General features: G+C 62.3%; 1 protein-coding gene across 8 annotated transcripts in view; it reads left to right on the forward strand.

The window, feature by feature from the left end:
• Positions 1–19,461, forward strand: part of ANO1 (anoctamin 1) — a 159,432-nt gene that overhangs the window by 115,884 nt on the left and 24,087 nt on the right. For all 8 annotated transcript variants that reach the window (XM_047879411.1, XM_047879413.1, XM_047879410.1 and 5 more), the window contains 5 exons: positions 1,904–2,064; positions 13,144–13,226; positions 15,114–15,125; positions 15,708–15,779; positions 18,793–18,867. In XM_047879411.1, coding sequence (XP_047735367.1) covers positions 1,904–2,064; positions 13,144–13,226; positions 15,114–15,125; positions 15,708–15,779; positions 18,793–18,867 — 403 coding nt within the window. The remainder of the gene's footprint in view (positions 1–1,903; positions 2,065–13,143; positions 13,227–15,113; positions 15,126–15,707; positions 15,780–18,792; positions 18,868–19,461) is intronic.

Raw genomic sequence — 19,461 nt, forward strand, 5'->3', positions numbered from 1 at the left:
TGTCCCCTCCAGGGTTATTTTGGGCACAGACAGGCCAGAGGAAGCTTGTGCCTTTGTTGGCTAATGTGACATGAGGTCACCGTGCTTGGGTCTGACTGTGGCCGTCAAAGTAGCCTAGGTGTGGTGGGGATTTAACCCCAGAGCCCCGAGGGACTTGGCCAGTGGCCGGGACCCCTGGAGACGTCTCCACCTCCTTTCCTCCCTCCCCTGGAGGGCAGCACCACCGGCTGCAGCCTCAGCCAGGAGGCTCTGCCCTGGCAGGCGTGTGCGCTCCCCCACAAGGATGCCGAGGTCCCCTCGGCCAGGCCCGCACCACCGCCCCCTGACACGGCGAGACAGGCGAACAGCATTTCCTGGGGATTCCAGAGGAACCTCGGAGATTCTCGGCCTCTGCCCGCTTGGTGCCGTGTGCGAAGCAGGAGGCGTGTGTCCCCTTTGGAGTCCTATCCGCCCTGCCCCTAGAGGAGCTGCCTGCCCGCCCCACCGCACCCATCCACTCCAAAGAACAGACCTTCCCGTTCCTTGTCTTTATTTTGGCTGCAGGTGATGAAGGGCGCGGCACAGGGTTTAAAACCAGCAGAAAAAGGCTTTTTGTCTGGCCTTGTTTATGCCAACGCGGAGGAGGGCCGGGCGGCAGGCCTGGCCCTCCGTGCCCCGCCCCCCCACCCCCAGGCCAGGTCGCCGTGGCCCCGGGCGGCCTCTATCAGCAGGAAGGCAAGGGTGGGACGTCCCACCCACTCTCACACCTGCCACCCAGCAAGGGCCTTCAGCAGAGAGGAGGTTCAGCCAGGGGCGCACACAGCCGTCTGGGCTTGGTTACCCCCGTGATACTAACGATGGGTGCCACCGTTCCAGGGCCTTCCTGTGCTTTCCCGTTGAATCCTCTCGACAGCCGACTGCGGGGGCAGCTTCATTCCCAGCACACCCCCCCCCCCCCGATACAGGTGGGGAAACTGAGGCCCAAGGAGTTCGAGTAACCTGCCCCAGGCCGCACAGATGACAAACGCTAGAGGCTAGGCCCAAAGGCAGAGCCGGCTGGCTCGGGGGGGCCACGCTGCCCAGCGCCTGCGTGTGCTGTCCCCCCCCCCGCCCCCCACGCACGTGCACTCGCTCCCCCACGTGCCCTGAGGCGCAGCCTCGCTCTGATTCGTCTTTGCATCTCCGGTGCCTCGGACGTGCCTGGCACACACATTGTATTCACGCTGTTTTCACAGCTGCTGAGGGTAACTGAGAAGTGAGCCAGAAGGCCCCCCGCGCCGGGCAGAGGAGGGTCGACGGGAGCCTTCCGGCGGGTGTTGATTAAACACCGACTGCTGTGGGCCGGGCACGATTCTGCACATGAGTCCGTGTGCGGCCAGAAACAGAACAGTAAAACCATCCTCCACTTCAGCCCCTGGGAATGCGCACTCCTGCCTGGTGTCTATTCCTGGCTCGGTGCCTCGTCCAGGCCGGCAGGGAGGAGAAAGTTAGGGCAGGCCAGAGCCGGGAGGGCCTTACTCCGGCCCCTCTCCTCATCTTCCAGAAGGAGAAACTGAGTCTGGGGCTGGATGGCCTGGCCAGGGGCACAGAGGGTGGCAATAGTCAAAGGAGGACCTGGGAGCAGGAGGCGAGAGCCGGGCACGGCACGGGCTCTACAGACAGAGACCGGGACCCCGTCCCCGCTCTGCTGGGTGGCCCAAAGCCAGGACCGTCCCTTCTCTGGACTCCTTCCTCCGTCAGTGGACGCGGGAGTCTCATCGTCCCCAAAGCCGGTCTGGGCCAGACGACGCTCTTGCAGCCTCCTGCTCACACGGCCGATGGCCTTCGAATATCGTATCTCAGCGTGAGCAGGCGTCCGGCCCACGCGGGCAGAGGCCCTGCGCGTCCTGGCCCGGGGACTGGCAGGCTGTTCCCTCTCTTCCAGCATGGAGATGTGTGACCAGAGACACAACATCACCATGTGCCCGCTGTGTGACAAGACCTGCAGCTACTGGAAGATGAGCTCGGCGTGCGCCACGGCCCGGGCCAGCCACCTCTTCGACAACCCCGCCACCGTGTTCTTCTCCATCTTCATGGCCCTCTGGGGTAAGCAGAGAGCCGCCGCCCGGCTCTGGGGGGCAGGGGCACTCTGGACGGGCCCCTCCATTTCCTTCCTTCTCCTCGAGATCATCGATCGTGGGAGGGAGAGTCGGGGGAGATTACGCCCCGTGTTGGGCTGTGTCCCAGAGGCAGACTGGTTCTCCCGACTCAGCCCCCAGCCCCTTGTGCAAAGCTGGGGAAGGTGCTCTGCTCTTAGAAGCAGCCCTCTCGCCCGGGACCGGGATCATTGGCCCAGGAAGGCAGGAGCCTCAGAACCCGGAGTGCCAGGGGATGCTGGGAAGGCTGACGGGGCCAGGCCCTGGGGTACATCGCTCGTTAGATCCTCAGAGCCTCCCTGCAGGGTCCGCGTGCCCACCCAACAGGGAAGGACGCCAAGGCCTAGAGACAGTTGGTGCGGCTCTCCCAAGATCACTGAGCTCCGGAGCGTCCAAGAGGTGTATCTGTCCTGTTTCCAGAGCCTGTGCCCTCTGGACTCCGGTGCCACCCGAGTCCAGGGCACTCAGCTCCTCCTCCGGGATGCTTCGTGGCAGTTGGGTGCATTTGGGCAGGTGGTTTTGGATTAGCAGACTGGCCCGTTCGCTTCTCTGTGGCCCTGTGTCACAGCTTTGCCTGTGGAGGATAGGGATTGGAGATTGGGATTCGGGCCCTGGGCGGCAGCGTGCTGACCTGTCCCCCGGGTGCCGGAGCCCCGGTCCTCGCCTCCAGGGGCTCCCATCTAGTAGGGGATGGAGCTGGGCACGGGAGCTACGGGTCCAGAGCCCTGGAGGAAGAAGTCAGGACAGACTTCCTGGAAGAGGTGTGAGCCCCTCAAGCTGGGTTCTAAAGACGTTGAGGACAGAGATGCTGAGCACCTGTGGTGCGGGGACTCGGCGTAGAGACAGGGAGGCCTGGGGACAGCCCGGCCGATGCCTCCCGGAGCCTCATGTTGCTGCTGAAGGGCCCCCTCCGGGGCTCCGCACACTCGGTATTGTCCCCGTGCACGGTGGGCAGGCGAGGGGCAGGGATGGGCTCAGAAGCTGCTTATTCTGCACGTGGGGACAGAGGCTGCCGCCGGCCAGCCAGGCGTGCGGTTTTTACCCGTCAGCGTGACCTAGATCCGCGAGGATCGGTCAGACGGAGAATCCGGTGCTGGCGGCTCATTGCTAAGCGGAGTGGGTCATCGCAGATGCACCGGAGCCCTCCATTCGGGAGGATTCTTCAGAATCTCGGAATCCTCGAAGGCGGGACCTGTGCTTCCCGACTCAGCAGCTGCCCCGGGGGTGCCTGGGGAGGTCTGTCGCGGCAGGAGAGAAGGGACGACGGGCGGAGCCAGCCTCCGCGGCAGAGCAGAGCCGGTGGCCGGGCTGCACGTTGCCGAAATCCTCACCGGGCCTGAACCCGCCCCGGCACGGCCCGGCAGCCTCCTCCCCTGCCCACGAGAGTCTGTTCAAACCCAAGGTGGGGTTTGAGAGAATCCTCGGCGAGGTCCGGGAGCGCCGGGCGTCCGGGGGCGGGGAGGGGAGGGGGGCGGGCTGAGAGGCGTCTCGGGGGAGGCCCGGGAGCAGAAGGCTGGGCATCGGGCCCGGTTCCTCTGGTACATTTCTGCATTTGCTGGAAACGGGGTCGGGGCGACTGGAGTGGCCACCAGCTGTGGGATGGGTCCCGGTGAGGATGTGAGCTGGACCGTCTCCCCTTAGATGCTGTGTAGACCCCCCCACCCACCCTCGAATCTAGAGAGCTGCTTGGTGGCCTTAGCAGGAGCCCCTGTCCAGGGGCCTCCCTCCCCAAGGCCTCGTGCCTCGTGCCCCGGGCCCGACGCTGCAGCCCCCACCTCTGCCCGCTTGGTCAGGGGGTGGTTCCCAACAAGCACCCTCCACGTGGGCCCCTGGCTCTACTCACCCATTCGGAGTGCCCAGGCCTGCGTGGCGGCCAGGCCGGCACCCCCCAGTGGTCCGTAGGGTGACCCGTGAGCAGTGCCGAGCTCCTGAGCTGCTCGGAGGTGGCTCAGTGCCCCTCTGACTGTCGGCCCATGCTGCCCAGCGGGCATTTAAACCCCCCTCGGGACTCGGACTCCAGCCCCACCTCTTCCCCACCTCGCCCCGGAAGCCACGTGGCACGGGTCAGAGGCCCTGGCTGCGGAGCCTCGGCCGATGCTGAGCGCGTAGCTGAGCCAGTGGGGGTCCTGCCGCTGGCCTCACACCCGCTGGGGGTGCTTACCACGCGGGGCAGTGTGAGAAGTAGAGAAGATGTGTTGTGACGGTGCCTGGCCGAGGGGGGCTGCCCGTGTTCGGGGAAGCCTGGGAGGCAAAATTGATGTGTCCGCTGCCCTTGGAAGGTTATAATCGAGGAGTCAAGTGGGAGCAGCATGTGCAAAGGCCCTGTGGCGGGGGTGCGGGGCTGGGTGAAGGGGTCTGCCGGGGGCAGGGAGCAAGCGGGAAGGGTGCAGGAGGATCCCAGAAGCCCAGCCGGGGCCTGTGTTCTCACGGGGACGGATCAGAAGCCAGTGCCGTCGGCCCGCTGTGCCAAAGGTGTGCCTGTGTCCCATTCTGGAGTCCGAGCAGCAGATACAGGGACGGCTTGGAAAAAAGTGAAGGCAGGGCCAACCCAGCTGCAGTGGGGACAGCGTGTGGTCACGCTCGTCACCACAGCGAGCTCCGCGGCAGGTGCTTGGGCCAATGGTGAGAAGCCGGGTTATCCTGAGGGAGGCACAGCACGGCCGAGCAGGGAGGGGGCCTGTAGGAAGGGTCAGCAGCCGTCAGGAGACTGTGTCGCCTCCCTCCCCAGCCCCGGGCTGCCGGTGCTGTCCCACCCAACCCACTTCCCTCTAGGGGCGCTCTGAGAGGAGCCCAGCCCCCAGACTCCAGGTGACTCTGCAGAGAAAGGACTCGGGCCTTTGTTTCCTCTCTCACCGTTCCCGACGGTTGAGGAGAAGCCGGCAGGCGTGGCTGGGCTGGTTTCTTGTGACGCACGAGCTCCTCTACTCGTGACAAGGCCTGGAAGGGCGTCGGCCTCCTGGGTTTTGCCTGTCCCGGGCGTGGCCTCTGGATGGGGAGCAAGCAGGCCCCCCGGGTTCCTGGAGCACGGGCATCGGAGGCCAGCCCGCGAACACGCCTGCTCCTGCGAGCCTCTCGGAACAGATCGTGGAACAGATCGTAATTTATAGGTGGCGGCATTTCTCCTCGGCAAAGCAGCACTTTGCATCCATTTTCTCCCTGCCCAGTGAGAGACCGTTCCCAGGCAGGGGGCGGGAGCAGAGGTCCCGGGCGCTCGGTGCAGAAATGAACCGTCTTGAGCCGTAACGCCCGTGTTTCCAGCCGAAAGGTGTCGGTACCAGGTGTTCAGAGACGAGGTCCTGCCCAAACCTCCCCGAGAGCTCCGTTGGCTTCCTGCCATCACAGGCATCGTCTTATGCGTACCAGCGCCTCCACGGCCGCCCGCGGGAGCACGTGCAAATGTGCAAACGTGCGTGGGGCGCTGCACTTCTCTCCCGGGCAGTCACCCCAGAGCGGACACAGGCCGCGCCCGAGTCCGGGAGGGGTGGGCCAGCCAGCGCCCGGCGGTCAGACTCGTCCTTCGCTCGCTGGGCACCTGCAGCCCGTGCACACTCGGGCGACAGAGCGTATCCGGGACTGTCCATCCACCCTGGCTCCCGGGAGCCCCCGCCCAGGCCCAGCCCGGCCCTGCTCCCCGAGCGGCAGCGGCCCTGGGCTCGTCTGTCCCGCATGCCCGAGCCGAGGGTCTCGGCCTGAAACAGCCTCCTCGTGGTTCTCACGCTGGGCTCCCTCCAGACCTCAGCGCTGGCCCGCTCCCCCACCACCCCCCTCCACCCCCTGCCTCTCTGGTCTGGTCCAGGAAGCCCCAGACGGAGCCTGGGACACCTGCTGGCTGGCGCACGGCCTCCCGGGCCTGCTGCGAGCTGGGAAGGTGCCCTGGCAGGTGCATCTGGCAGTGCCCCCCCACCCCCCAACCCCGGCCCGGTGGAGCAGAGCTTGCACAGGCTTGACGCTTGGGTCCCATCCCACACTCAGCCGGGTCGGCCCTGCACCGGGCTGGTCGCATACAGTCGAGAGGTTAACGGCACCACTTCCCGGGCCAGACCCGGGGTCGGGTCTCCCCGCTCAGTCACCCACCAGCTGTGTGACCTCAGGCAAGTTGCTTCTGCTCTCTGGGCCCCAGGCTCCCCATCCGTAAAATGGAGATCATGATGCAAGCCACCCTGGGGGTCGCTGGGAACGTTGGGTGCGTCATTCCTGGTGACACCGTCGGGCCCGTGCGTGGTGCTGGCTGTCGCGTTGTGTCAGCTGTTACGTTGGCTCAGCGAACACTTGGTTCTTGAAACTGTGGACACAGCCCGGACCCTGGCAGGCTGGAGCTCCAGGGTGATCCCTCACCCCGTGCTTGGGGGCCTCTGTCAAACACGTCACTTTACCCCGTTCGGGGGAGACCTGCTCTCCACCAGGCACCGTGCAAGCAGCTTAGCTGCTGTGCTCAGTAATGCCCCCAGTGGCCGTAGCAGGTAGGCGGCTTGACGACCCCATTTGACAGATGAGCACACTGAGGCCGCTGTCCCAGGCTTTCTGGCGAACCAGAAAGAAGAGGCAGGTGCAGAACCTGAGCCCTCGCCTCCTGATTCTCCAGCCCCCCTCCTTGGCCCCTGCCCCCTCCTCCCTCTGCCTGCACCGTGAACCCTCTCCCACCGACACGCGTGCTCCACACGGGCCTTCCTCATTCCCGATGGCATTGCCCCAGATTTGCTCTCACCTGGACAGCTTCCCCATCTGCCCCCAAATATGCCTCCCTCCCCTCAGAACCTGCCCTGAGGGCTGACTGTGTGCCAGACCCCGGGAGAGGGCCTGCTGTGGGTGACCTCAGTGCCGTCCCAACAGCCCTGGAGCAGGGCGGGGGAAGGGGTCGGTGGTCACTCTCTGATGGGGACGCTGCAGCACAGAGAGGGTGTGATTGGCCCCATCAGCCGGCCGGCCCTGCGGGGGATCTCGTCAAATTCTGACACCTGCGCAGGGAGGCCAGCCTGGTCCCCTCACGCTTCCTTGAGCACCTACTAGGTGCAGGGCAGTGCCACTCTGTAGCCCCAAAGGTGTCGGCCGGCCCTTGATAGATAGACCAACGTATGCGTCCACCCCGCCCCCCCCCCCCAAGATATACGGAAAGGGGCAAATCTGTGTTCCTGCTGGCTGCCCTCCCCCCGGCCCACACCTTCCCCAGCTTCATTTTCCGCCGCAGAGAAACGACAACGCGCCCGTCTGTCAAGTGCAAGTTCAGCATACACACTCCCATTTGGGGGAGAAAATAACAAAAAGGCCGCACCACTCCCGTGGAGCACTTACTTTAGGAAAAAAGGAGCTTATGGTGAATTGAGACAGAAGCCACAGGAAAGAGCCGGGGCGGGGGGGGGTGGGGGTGTGGGGGAGGGCTGGGGCACGGGAGGTTGCGGTCCAGCCCCCGCTGGTGCAGGGAGGCAGAAGGAGACGCCCCCCTCGGCCCTGGCCTCTGCACAGTCGCCGTCACGCGTAATTGGCGGAGACCGCGAGGTTCGTTTTCTTTAAATCCCTCGTTCAGCCGTTCGTTCGTTTCCCTCTAGGGGATCGTTTTTCCCACCGGTGCGTCTTTCTCGTGTCCTTTCTTCTGTCCCCCGGCTGCTGACGTTTCTGCTGGCACAATGGCAGAGCCACCAGACCTGCCACCGCCCGTAGCGGGAGCCGGCCGTGTCACCTCCCGCTGCTCTAACTTCACGCCCGCTCCGCGGTGGGGGTCCGCGTGCCCCTGCGCTGACACGCCGGGCCAGAGGCGTCAGCTCCCTGCCGCCTGGATTTGTGACATTTCAAAGCCTCCGATAAGGTGCGCCACAAAGCAGCTCAGAGCCCCGCTTAGCTACTTGCTGGGATCAATTTTCTGGAATTACGGCATAATGATGGGGTTTTAACTGCTTGTCAGTTCCGTGCAGAACAAAGCAGGTTGTTTGATTTGAGCCCCGGCTGCAAGAAGGCTCAGAAAGGTGGCCTGGCCTTAATGAAATGGCGGAGATGTGATTGACATCCCTCCGGGGGCTGGGCTGGGCCCGGTCAAGCCCCCCAAGCCACCAGGGAGGGGTAGTGTCGGGAGAGCTGTACGGCCAGTGGCCGCTCGCGAGTTAACCCTTGTTCGGGGCGAGCAAGTACGGTGCCTGGTGACTCAGTGAGGAAATGAAGGGCTGGGGGCCTTCGCGCCCGAGCCCCGTCCCCCGCTGAGCGGTCACGGGCGTTTTCAAGGTCCATCTGCCGGACCCGCGGCTCTCAGGGGGGTGCGACTCTGGTCCCCACGCGGAGGAGTTCTTGTGGGTGGCATTTCAAGGAGGACGCGCCCCTGGGCTGACGCGGAGCCCTGCCTGCCCCCAGGGCCCCAGGGACTGACACCCCAGGGATGGGCTGGGGAGCAGGTGGCAAAGGTTTGGGAGGACAGACGGACGGGTCGGCGCTTCAGACCCTCGCCTGCCTGCGTACGGGCAGCCTGCTGGGCTTGTTCAGAATGCAGATTCCGTGGTGCCCTGGAATCTGAGTTTTAACAAGCTCCCCTCTGCCTCCCCCCACTACCCCCCCCCCCCCCCCCGCCCTTGGCAACCACCGATCCACCTTCTGCCTCTACGGATTTACCAGTAAATACTCCGGGTGTTTCCTGTAAGTGAAACCATACCATATGTGGCCGTTTATCCCACCCAGACACGGCGGCGATCCTTCCACGAGAGCCGGGTCCTAGGAACGATCCTCAGGGGGGTCGTGAGGCCCCCAGAGTAGGCTCTGTGATCGAGCCCCCAGTGTAGACGGGGGGAGGGGGTGCTGCAGGGGGCAGGGGCCCAGGCTCACACCTGGATTTGATCCAGGGTGGCTCCCGCGTCCTGTGCTCACCTGCTGCCTCCGGGCTCCCCTACAAGCATGTGTTTGCCGACCATTGTGTCACAAAGACAAATGTTTGAAGAAAGAAGAATTATAGCTCGAGCGCCTGCTTCCGTCCTGGCCTGACTCCCTCTTAGGCGTCTGTCTTCGTGCCCTGCTGTCCTCCGGGCTCTGGATTTCGGGGACCTGGGCTCGTCTCTTGGGCCCGCTGGCCGCGGTGGTGAGGCCACGTGGCCACTCTTTTGCGCCCTGACCACGTTCAGCACACGGCTTTGCCCTCAGATTGGGGGGGGGGGGGCCGCCACCCCAACCCGGCCCATCTTGGCATCTGTTCTGGGTCCGGTTTTCTGCCCCTGATGAACCAGTCACCGGATGGCTCAGAGCCTCAGTTGGGGCGCCCGTAAAGAGGGGTGCGTTATCCCCGCGTGGAGGCCTTGAGGCTGGGGTGGGAAGAGACGGGGCGTGCAGACACTGGTGGGGCTCACATCACGTCTGTGCGACGTGACCCCCTTGTCACGCTGGCACGAACCTCGCGGGAAGCGAGGGAACCTCACGAGACCCACTGCTGTCCGCGTGGTCGGGGCGGGGGCAGGGCTCAGAGCACAGTTGGGAAGGACAGAAGGACGGGCACTCGCCTGTGAGCCCAGCCGCTCACAGTGTCCCCTTGAGCTGAGACCCCAGGACTGCCCCCGGGCGCAGCGTGAGCCCTCACGTCCCCTGCTGCCGGCCAGGCCTGAAGTCCGCAATGACTCTACCCCTTGGCTCCAAAGCTGGAGCGACAGCCTCAGTGCCAGGGTCCAGCAGCGGGGCCTGGTGGGGTCTGTGGCCAAGTGGAGAAGGTGCCCCCAACCTTTGACGAGCGACGGTCTCCCCACAGCTCCAGCCTCCTGGTGCCAATGCTTCCGAGGTTTAAAGAAGCAGGAAATTAATTATCTTATATAAAATGTTTTTATTCCTCAGACATAAGCGAAGCCACATGAGGCTGGTCTGTATACCAAACGCACTCCTGGCCATCGGGCTCCGGTCTTGGTCCTTGACCCAGATACCTCTGGGAGAGGGTCCTAGTATCTGTCCTAAGATGTCACAGCACCTGGGCGGCTCAGCCGGTTGATCTCAGCTCAGGTCACGATCTCACAGCTGACATCATGGATCCTGCTTGGAATTCTCTCTCCCCGTCTCTCTCTGCCCTTCCCACTCACTCGCTCACTCTCTCCAAATAAATAAGTAAACATTAAAAAAAAAAATGATCGGGGGCGCCTGGGTGGCTCCGTCGGTGAAGCATCCGACTTCAGCTCAGGTCATGATCTCACGGCTCGTGGGTTCGAGCCCCGCGTGGGGCTCTGTGCTGACAGCTTGGAGCCTGGAGCTGCTTCGGATTCTGTGTCTCTCCCTCTCTCTGCCCCTCCCCTGCTCTCACTCTGTCTCTCTTCTCAAAAATAAGTAAACATTTTTAAAAAATTAAAAAAAAAAAAAAGATTTCAGGCACAAATTCTAAGCACGAGTGCCTGGGATCAAATACCAGGTGACCTTGGGCAAAGTTGTTAAACTCTCTGTGCCTTTGTTTCCTCATCCATAAAATGTCCATAAAAGGACAGTACAAGTTTGGCCAGTCCTCAGACTTCTTTTCGCTGTGATTATTATTCCCTTTAAAGACGAGCGAGTGTCCGTACAGAGGGCCGGTCAGGTTTAAGTGTAGATGCTGGGGCCAAACAGGATCGGGTTCAAATCCCAGCCCTGCTGTTGTCCTGCAGTTGACCTTGGGCATGGCATTCAACCTCCCGCGTCTCTGTGGTCGTTGGTAAATCCGCGGATAGAAATCCTTCCTACCGCGTGGCGTGGGTTGCGAGGGTCGGGCTAACCCGCCGGTGACTTGCGAGCACAGGGCGCGGTAGAGGGGAGTCCTCCTGAGCCCGTGGTGGCGTTAGCACACGAGCAGGTGGGGCCCCAGAGGCGGAGGTGGGGAGGGCCAGCCCGGGAACAGGGAGGACACGGGAGGCCGGACGGGGCGGGTGAACAGGCCCACCCTAGGGGTGCGCCGTCAGCCCTTCTGCACGTTCCCACGCTCGCTTGGCCTGAGCACTGAGAGGAGGGGTTGCCACGGGCCGGCGGGCAGGACAGAGGAGTGAGGTGCCTTCCAGAACGGGCGTCGGGTGGAGAAACCCCCTCGTGTCTTCCTTCCTGGGAGATAGTGCGGCCTCAGCCTGGCCCGCCCGGCCCAGCTTTCTCCCAGCGGCCACGGCCACGGCCACGCTGCTCAGCATGTGGTTGCTGGACGCACCTCGGTAGCCCGCGGGGCCGTCTCTGCAGCTCCCTCGCTTTCCCGTGCCCCGTATCGCCAACGGGAAGGCCCTGGAGGTCAGAAGGCGGGCCGAGGGAGGGATGGGGTACTTCTGCCCGCGTCCCCTGCTTCCCCGGGGCATCTCCGGCAGAGGCTTTTGCCAGCTCTGTGGCTCTGACACCCACGGGAAGGCTCCCCCCCCCCCCCCCACACTGTGACGCTGGCTGCTCGGGGGTGGCCCAGCGGGGCTCTGACAACACAGCCTCTCGTCCCCCCTCCCTGACCTGCCCGGCCAGCGGCCTCCTGTTGCTGAGTTCCAGCCGCCGGCCGCTCACCTCCGGCCGCTCACCTCCGCCCTTGTCTCCTGGGCTCTCCCGCTGGCTGGGCGGCCGGCTCCCACGATGAAATCACCCCCATTTGAGAGACCTGAAGAGGTTCCTGGTTCCTGGCTGGGCCCGGCTGGTTCAGCAGCTCATACCGAAAGCACACCCACTGTGCACAGACATGTGCAAACTCAGAGGCCCTGTTCTGACGCCTCCTTAATGCAGAGGGGGGTACTTCTGGACAGAGGGGGGCGCTTCTAGATGGAGGGGTGTACTTCTGGACAGAGAGTGGCGCTTCTGGACAGAGGGGGCGCGCTTCTAGATGAATGAAAGCCCTCTGAACCTGAAGCTGATTCAGACTCAGACCCCCTCCTTGCCTGTTCCGAGGCCACATCCCTTCCTGGTGACGGAGCTCACTGCCGGGGGCTCGCCCAGAGGTTCACAGCGGCACATCTCACTTTATTTCCATCTTGACCCTGCCGCTTACCAGACAAGCCATTTAAGTTCCTCTGGGCCTCAGTTTCCTCCTCTGGAAACCCAGAGAAGGAACAGCACCTCCTTCCTCTGATGACTGTGGGAGGGTTTGGGGTTTTCTTGTTTCTTGGGTTTTTTTTTTAAGTTCCTTTATGTATTTTGAGAGAGGGGAGAGAGCGTGTCCAAGTCGGGGAGGCACAGAGAGAGAGAGAGTATCCCAAGCAGGCTCTGCACCATTAGTGAGGAGCCCAATGTGGGGCTCGAACTCATCAGCCACGAGATCATGACCTGAGCCAAAGTCAGACATTTGAGCCACCCAGGCACCCCCGGAGGTTTAAATAAGGTCACTACTTCCTGTGACAGGTCTCAAGACAGTGCCGGGCACCCGCGAGCTCAGAGCTCGGATTGACGTGATGACCGCCCTTATCATCCCTCCAGCCCTCAGCCTCCGCTGACTGTCATTCGGGGAGGAGGGTCGTTGATAATAGATGATTCCCCACTGTTGTGCACTAAGAGCCATTCATTCATTCACCGAGCGCCACTCCGCGGAAGGGCCCCCGTCCCGGGATAGGGATCATATGGAAGGTGGTGTGGACACCGTGAGCAAGAGAGGTCCCAAAAAGAGTTGGGTTTTCTCTGACACTGAGGGGCATGATCAGGGGCTTCCTGGAGGAGGCAGCGTTTGAACTGTGTCTAGTCTGTTGGGATTACAGCTAAGAGTGCAGCTCAGCAGTCAGACTGTCTATGCGGCCGTGAAGCTGGAGTGAGTGACCTTGGCCCACGCTGCGCCCTTTGTGACCTCAAGACACCCACCTGTGACCTGGGGTCCTCAGGATTGACAGAGCAGGATGTTAGGAGCACAGGCTCTGGGACCAGCCTGCCTGGCCCCTCCCTGGCTGGCTGAGTAACCTTGGCCGGGACTTGATTTCCTGTGCCTCGGCTTTTCCATCTGTAAAATGGGAGAGTGAGCGTCCCTGTCCTGTGGGGTCTGAGGGAAGGCAGAAGAGGTGAACTCGCGTGAAGGTCTCGGTCCAGAATGTCGTCACCCTCGCCGGCCAGATGGTGCAGAGGACGAGAGTGCCCTTGTGTCGTCGATGACTCTGCCTTCCCTCCCTGCCTGCAGCCGCCACCTTCATGGAACACTGGAAGCGGAAACAGATGCGGCTCAATTACCGCTGGGACCTCACCGGCTTCGAGGAAGAGGAGGTGAGCGGGTTTGTCCCTGCGATCCCCACGCCGCACCCCTGCCCCCGGCCGGTCGCCTCCTGGGGACTCACAGGGGAGCCTGAGATCGCGGGGTCTGCTCGAGTCTGTGATCTCGAAGCTCCCGTGGACGTGCCCAGGCTCCCCGCACTGACTCCGTCACGTCTGGGGCGGCCCGGAGGGCCTGGGAGGGCCGGCCATCCTCTTTGCCTGCAGTCAGGCCTGGCTGGGGAGACCCCTGCCCCAAAGCCCCTGGCCACTGCCCCGCCCCGGATCAGTAGCTCCGGCCAGAACTCCCTGGGGGCGGTGGGAGGGGCTAAAGAGGAAAGCGGCCCCCCCCACACAGCTGCAGCACAGGACGGAGCTTCATCGTGTGGCCCCACGACCACGACTTCCTTTTATAAAACACATTCTTGTTTTTTAGTTTTTATGGGTTTTGTTGATGTTTTTATTTTATTTTATTTTATTTTATTTTATTTTATTTTATTTTATTTTGAGAGAGACAGAGTGCAAGCAGGGGAGGGGCAGGGAGAGGGGAGACACAGAATCAGAAGCAGGCTCCAGGCTCTGAGCCATCAGCACAGAGCCCGATGCGGGGCTCGAACCCGTGAACCACGAGATCATGACCTGAGCGGAAGTCGGACGCTTAACCGACTGAGCCCCGCGGGCTACCCTATGTTATTTTATCTTTAAAGTAAACTCTGCCCGCAGCATGGGGCTCGAACTCACGACCCCAAGTTCAAGAGTCACATGCTCTTCTGACTGAGGCAACCAGGCGGCCCTACGTGCTTTTTTTTTTTGTTTAAAGAAGCCTCTCCTGCGCTTTCACTGTGACGGGGAAATCCCTTCCACTGATTTTCTTAACATCCCTCTTGTGCTTGTGTTTTTCCACACACCGCGCTCCCTCCTGGGACTGAAGGGCCCGCCGCTGGTCAGCCGGGGAGGCCGGTGCCGCCTCTGTGCTGACTGTGCCGTCGGTAGACAAGGGGGTGAGAGAACCACAGCGGCTTGGAGACACAAGATCGCCCTCTCGGGCCGGGCTGCTGGGTCCCGTCCCGATGTGGCACCGCCCTCGCCCTGTGACCTGGGGCGAGTCTCTGTGCCTCAGTGTCCTCGCCTCTCAAATACAGATTGAGGAATAGTCCTCACTCGGTGGGGTTTGAGGGGATCTTGAAGGCTCAGCAGATCTGGAGCAGGGCCCAGCCGCGGGAAGGGCCCCAGAACCGGGCCCCCAGCTAGCCACCGCCGGCGGGCAGTTCTTTAGGGGTGCTGCCCCACATGGAACCCAGCACGCTGCCCCCACGGCCCGGCCATCCACCTGGACGTCCGCCGGGCAAGCTGCCTTCCTTGTAACTTTCTATCAGAAATACTCGAGTAGCACAGAAGGCGGTCGTCTTCCTCTTTAAGAAGATTTAGAATGACGTGCCTGTGCTTGAAGGCGAGTGGGGTCCGGGGTGAGGGGCAGCCCCCTTTGTTCTACCCCTCGGGGACGTTGGACACGGGTCCCCAGCCCGAATGAGTTCCCCGGAGTGAGCCTCCCGCCCCCCGACAGCTGGCCGGGAGCTGGTCACTGGTGGGAAGGCAGTTCCTCTGTGGGGGTCTGAGCCCCGGGCCGGCAGCCAGCACGGTTGGCTGGCCCGCGTGCCCTTACCCCCTGTCTCTGACATCCGGCCCTTGGGGGCCCCCAAAACCCCCACGAGCTGCAGGAGCCACCCGGGCGGCCACGGCTACGGCCGGTCCCACCCCCGCGCCCGCCTCGCCCACTGTGCGTACCTGCCTCCTTCCTAGTTCTTGAGAAAACGATCTCGAGAGGACGCAGCCTGTCTTTAAAAAACAGCACAAAGTAACGCGATCTTTTTGTCTTTGTTTTTACGTCCTGGTGCCCCGAAGGAGGCCGTCAAGGTTTGGATTTTTTGTCACTCCACTGTCTGCCCGTGGCCTATCTTCCTGGGAGAGGGACCTTCTCACACACTGACGCGCCTGTGCTGCCCAGCTCCCGGCTTCCACCGTGGGCAGGGGTCTCTGCTTCCTCCCCCTCCTCCGGGCCTCTCTTAACCCTCGTTCTTCCTTCCAGCACCCCCTTCGCTGACCTGCTCTGGGCTCGCCTGAGGCCCGGCGCCTCTCGTCTGCCCGCACTCGCTGATGCTCACTGCCGTCTCTTCCGACCCCCACGGCTCCTGCCAGAACCATCTCGGGGGCCAGTTCGTGGCTGGGTGCTCGCAACGGGAACGTGGGGTTGGGGGGGGGGGGGCGCTGGGCGGGCCGCAGCCTCGCACACACGACCTGCCTCCCGGACGCGGACGCCAGGGGGCCGGGGTTCCCAGCGAGGGGGAGAGTCCTGGGTGGGCACAGGGCAGCAGCCAGCTACGAACTGCCCCCACGGGGCGCCCGAGGCCAAGGGCTGAGTTTGTCTTGTGGGCTCGTGCCGAGGCTCTCAAACTCACAGTTAATGAGGCCCCGCGTGGATTTGGTTTTCTTCCACAGGACCATCCCAGAGCCGAATACGAAGCCAGAGTTTTGGAGAAGTCACTTAGGAAAGAATCCAAAAGCAAAGAGGTACGGCGGCCACTGCCCAGGTGGCTTTCCTAGTAATAAAACACTGTGCGCCCGTCGGCGGTGGAGACCAGGGCCCGGACCCCAGACAGGGGCCAGAGAGTAAATACCTTAGGCTCTGCAGACCTCGGTCACGACCACTCAGTTCTGCGTGTAGGTGAACCGCAGCCATAGACGAGAGGTAGGCAAGGGGCCAGGTTTCGCCTACAGGCCGAAGTTTTCCGAACTCTGCTGTGGGTCCCCCTCCTTGATCTATCCTAGGGGCGTCTCGGACCTCAGCCAACACGTCCACACCAGGAGCCAGGGAGCTGTGGAGCTTTTTCACAGGATGCTTGACATTCAGTATGTCCAGCCCTTGTGTTCCGTGTTGAAGGAAGGGGTTGCCCAGCCAGCACCCTTGAGCACACGGCCAATTCCCTGTTTCCCCCCGAGACGTGGGGGCGAGAGAGAAGTGCTCCACGCTGGTCTCAAGATGACGACCTGTTGATAATCAGGCACTTTGCTTCTCCCCGAACCTCTCATTCAAATGGGCTGTCTCGTGTTTGCAGACTGATTTCTGGCCCACCTCTAGAGGCGCGTGGCTGTTTTCTTTGGAAGGTGTTTTACGTGCCCTGGAACAAGCCCGGAGGGCAGGGCGCTGGCCCCCATCAGCCTCCGCCTGCGGCTGGGGAAGTTTGTGTCTGTCCTTGAAGGGTGGGAGGCAGACGCTCCCTGAGCCCCGCGGTCCACACTCACACCCCCCAGCCTCTGGGGCTGCTGAGGCGAACCCCTGGGTTTATCTTCCTACTGAGGCACGCGGACGGGGTTTGCTCGCTCCGAGCGGCCAGAGGTGGCAGTTGGCACGGTCCCCTCTGGGGGATAAAGTGAGCGCACCAGAACCCTGGTCTCGGGCCACAGCTCCCGGAACGTGGCAGAAATCCGGCTTAGTCCCGCTGCACCCAGGAAGGGGGTGCGCGCTCTTGGGGGTTGAGTGGGACTCCAGTCTGCAAATAGCCACACGGGCGTGAGTTGTCACCCCAAGTGAGGTCATTGTTTCAGTTAAATCAGAACGAATGCACATCCGCGTGCACGCTGCGTCTGGAGCAGGTGCCCAGCAGCTTTGATCAGCCCCGTCAGGCTCTCTCAGCCTCATTTTCCTCTCCTAAAGGGAGAGGCCTGGACACACCGCTGTCCGGGAAGCCCCGCAGACCTCACTGTGGGCCGCCAAGACGCGTGTTCCGTGCAGCATCCCCCACCCCCAGCCTGTGTCGGATGTGCGGCCCCCGAGACAGTCCACCCCGTGGCTTCACGGTGGCACCTCTTAGCAATAGGCTCTGTGGCACCCGTGACATCCATTGAGGTCGCGGGACTCAACCAAGCCCCAACAGCGGATCTGGGCAGCCGTGCCAGGGGCGCCTCCCGGACGCTGTCACTCCGCCTCTTGGCTGTGATCGTGAGAACAGCAAAGGTACCTGGTTCCTTCACGCAGGGCTCTGATGGCGACCCCAGGGCCCGTATGCTCCTGGCGGGCACACCCCGGATTTTCTCCTCGGTTTCCTTGGGCCCCTAGCGGCTACTTTATGGTTGTAATTGTTCCCCAGCTCTGGCACCAGATTCAGTTACCAGAGAAAAAGAGACCCACCCCTTACTTGGCCTATGAACTTGCACTTCTGGGCGCGGCTTCCGTCGCCGCCGTAAACCGCTCAGAGTAACCTGTCTTTGCGTGCTGTGCGCCGTGGAGACGACAGTGGCCACGTCCCCAGCGGGCGCTTCAGAGCCTTGCCAGCCTTTCCCCGCTGAGGCCATCGCGAAAGCCCGGTCTCCCGTTGCCCGACCTTTGCTGCCATCTCTTACTGGTGGCAAACGCTCAGAACCCGAATCGGCCTGGGCCCCGCGGCCTCCGAGCCTCGTCGCGCTTCACCCCACGGTGCTCTCTTGTTCCCTCCACCCGCCCCCAGAAGCGCCGGCATATTCCAGAGGAGTCAACAAACAAATGGAAGCAGAGGGTTAAGACAGCCATGGCGGGGGTGAAATTGGTACTTTTCTGTTTTGGGGGCAACGCGAGTCTTGACTTGTTTGCCGACGACCAAAGTCCGTTGTGTGTTTCCTCCACGAAGTCTGTTGTGTTCTTTTCTTTAACACTCACGTTCACGCCTCTTTGCCTTCCTTCCACACCCGTCGAGCCGTGCCCATGTGTGTGGAGATGTCACTGCATGGCTCCAGTGGGTCTGCGTGGGGGGGGGAGGGGCGGGGGGCGGGGAGGGGGCTCCGGCCTTGCCTGGAGCTCGTGAGTCCTGCTTGTCACGGCTGCCTGCCAGCGGTTGTCGCATTTCCATTAACCCGCATGCCGCCCGGCCCCGGAACGCACGGCGTCCCGTGCGGCACCCTCGCCAGTGTCGTCTGACCTGATACGTGCGTGTCCCCGTCCCGAAACCCGCCCCCGTTCTCGGAGCCTCGTGGGTTGGTGACCAGCTGCTGCTACTCATGGGCCCGCCAGACGGGGCCGTCCCTGAGCCAGGGAGCCTTGGGGCCACGAGTCGCCGCGGTTCGCCATTGCTACGCGGCAACAAGCGTTTTTACCTTGGAATGCTAGTTGCCTGTTTCGGCTTGCCCTGCAGAGGGAAAAATAACTCTTATGGTCTGGGTGGCAGAGGGCAAGTCCTCTTAGATCTTCTCGCCTTCCACGGGAGACTTTGGCCGCAGACGCAGGCTTCTTCTCCCAGACGTGGGCCTAAGCGCCTCCTTTAGAAAGGTGTTTGGGTCTGTTACGCCCTGGACGCAGACGAACCACGTTTTTAAACGCTATTTTTTTCTGTCACATGACATCGTCTGATAGGTGGTAAGACCCCAGGCCCCTCCTTGGACGCTAGGCGTCTGCTTTCACACATCACCCGCAAGCTTTTTTTTTTTTTTTCCAAAGGTGTTCTGAGTATTTCTGTCTGTCCAAGTCGTTCACCCATGCCCCACCGCGCGCGCACAGACTTCTCTCCTCCGCGACGGTTCCCACCAAGTGACCCAACATTGTTTCCTGTTGTAGACAGACAAGGTGAAGCTGACCTGGAGAGATCGGTTCCCAGCCTACGTCACCAACTTGGTCTCCATTGTCTTCATGGTAAGTTCCGGAAGGCTGAGGCGGGAGAGGTCAGGGAGGCCCACGGGGAGAGGTGTGTGCTCGCCCAGACCAGAGCCGGCTATCAACATGACATTTGCTCCCGTCCCAGGGTGCAGGGTGGGGGGAGGCCCCGAATGATGGGAGGGGACCAGGATTCCACAGAGACCCCAGGGGACCCACGGGCCCCAGGGTACACGGTCCCCGGCACACGGCTTTCGCTCCCAGAGTGACACGTTTATGCCATTAGTCGTTCAAACCTAAAATTTTACCCATGTGGAGACAAAACTGGGTGGGGTTTCTTGGGGTTTTTTTTTTTTAAGAAAATCATGAAATAAATAATGCACAGACAGAACAAGAATCAGAACAGTGCTGTTGAAGCAGCTACGTCTTGGCCAGAGCCCTCCCGCCTCCCAGGCAGCCACCTCGCCAAGGGTCTGTCACTCCAGGCTCATCAACGCTGCTGATTTAAATCAGCCAACACCCTGGCTCTCTTTGGGGGTGTTCACCCCACATGAGTTGGGTCTCATCCCTGGAAGGCCTCAGCCCCCTGCTAGCTGCTCTTTGATCCTCCCCGAGAGGTCAGGGCCACCTGCG

The sequence above is a fragment of the Prionailurus viverrinus genome, chromosome D1 (genome assembly GCF_022837055.1).
Source record: "Prionailurus viverrinus isolate Anna chromosome D1, UM_Priviv_1.0, whole genome shotgun sequence".
In the NCBI taxonomy this organism is placed as follows: Eukaryota; Metazoa; Chordata; class Mammalia; order Carnivora; family Felidae; genus Prionailurus; species Prionailurus viverrinus.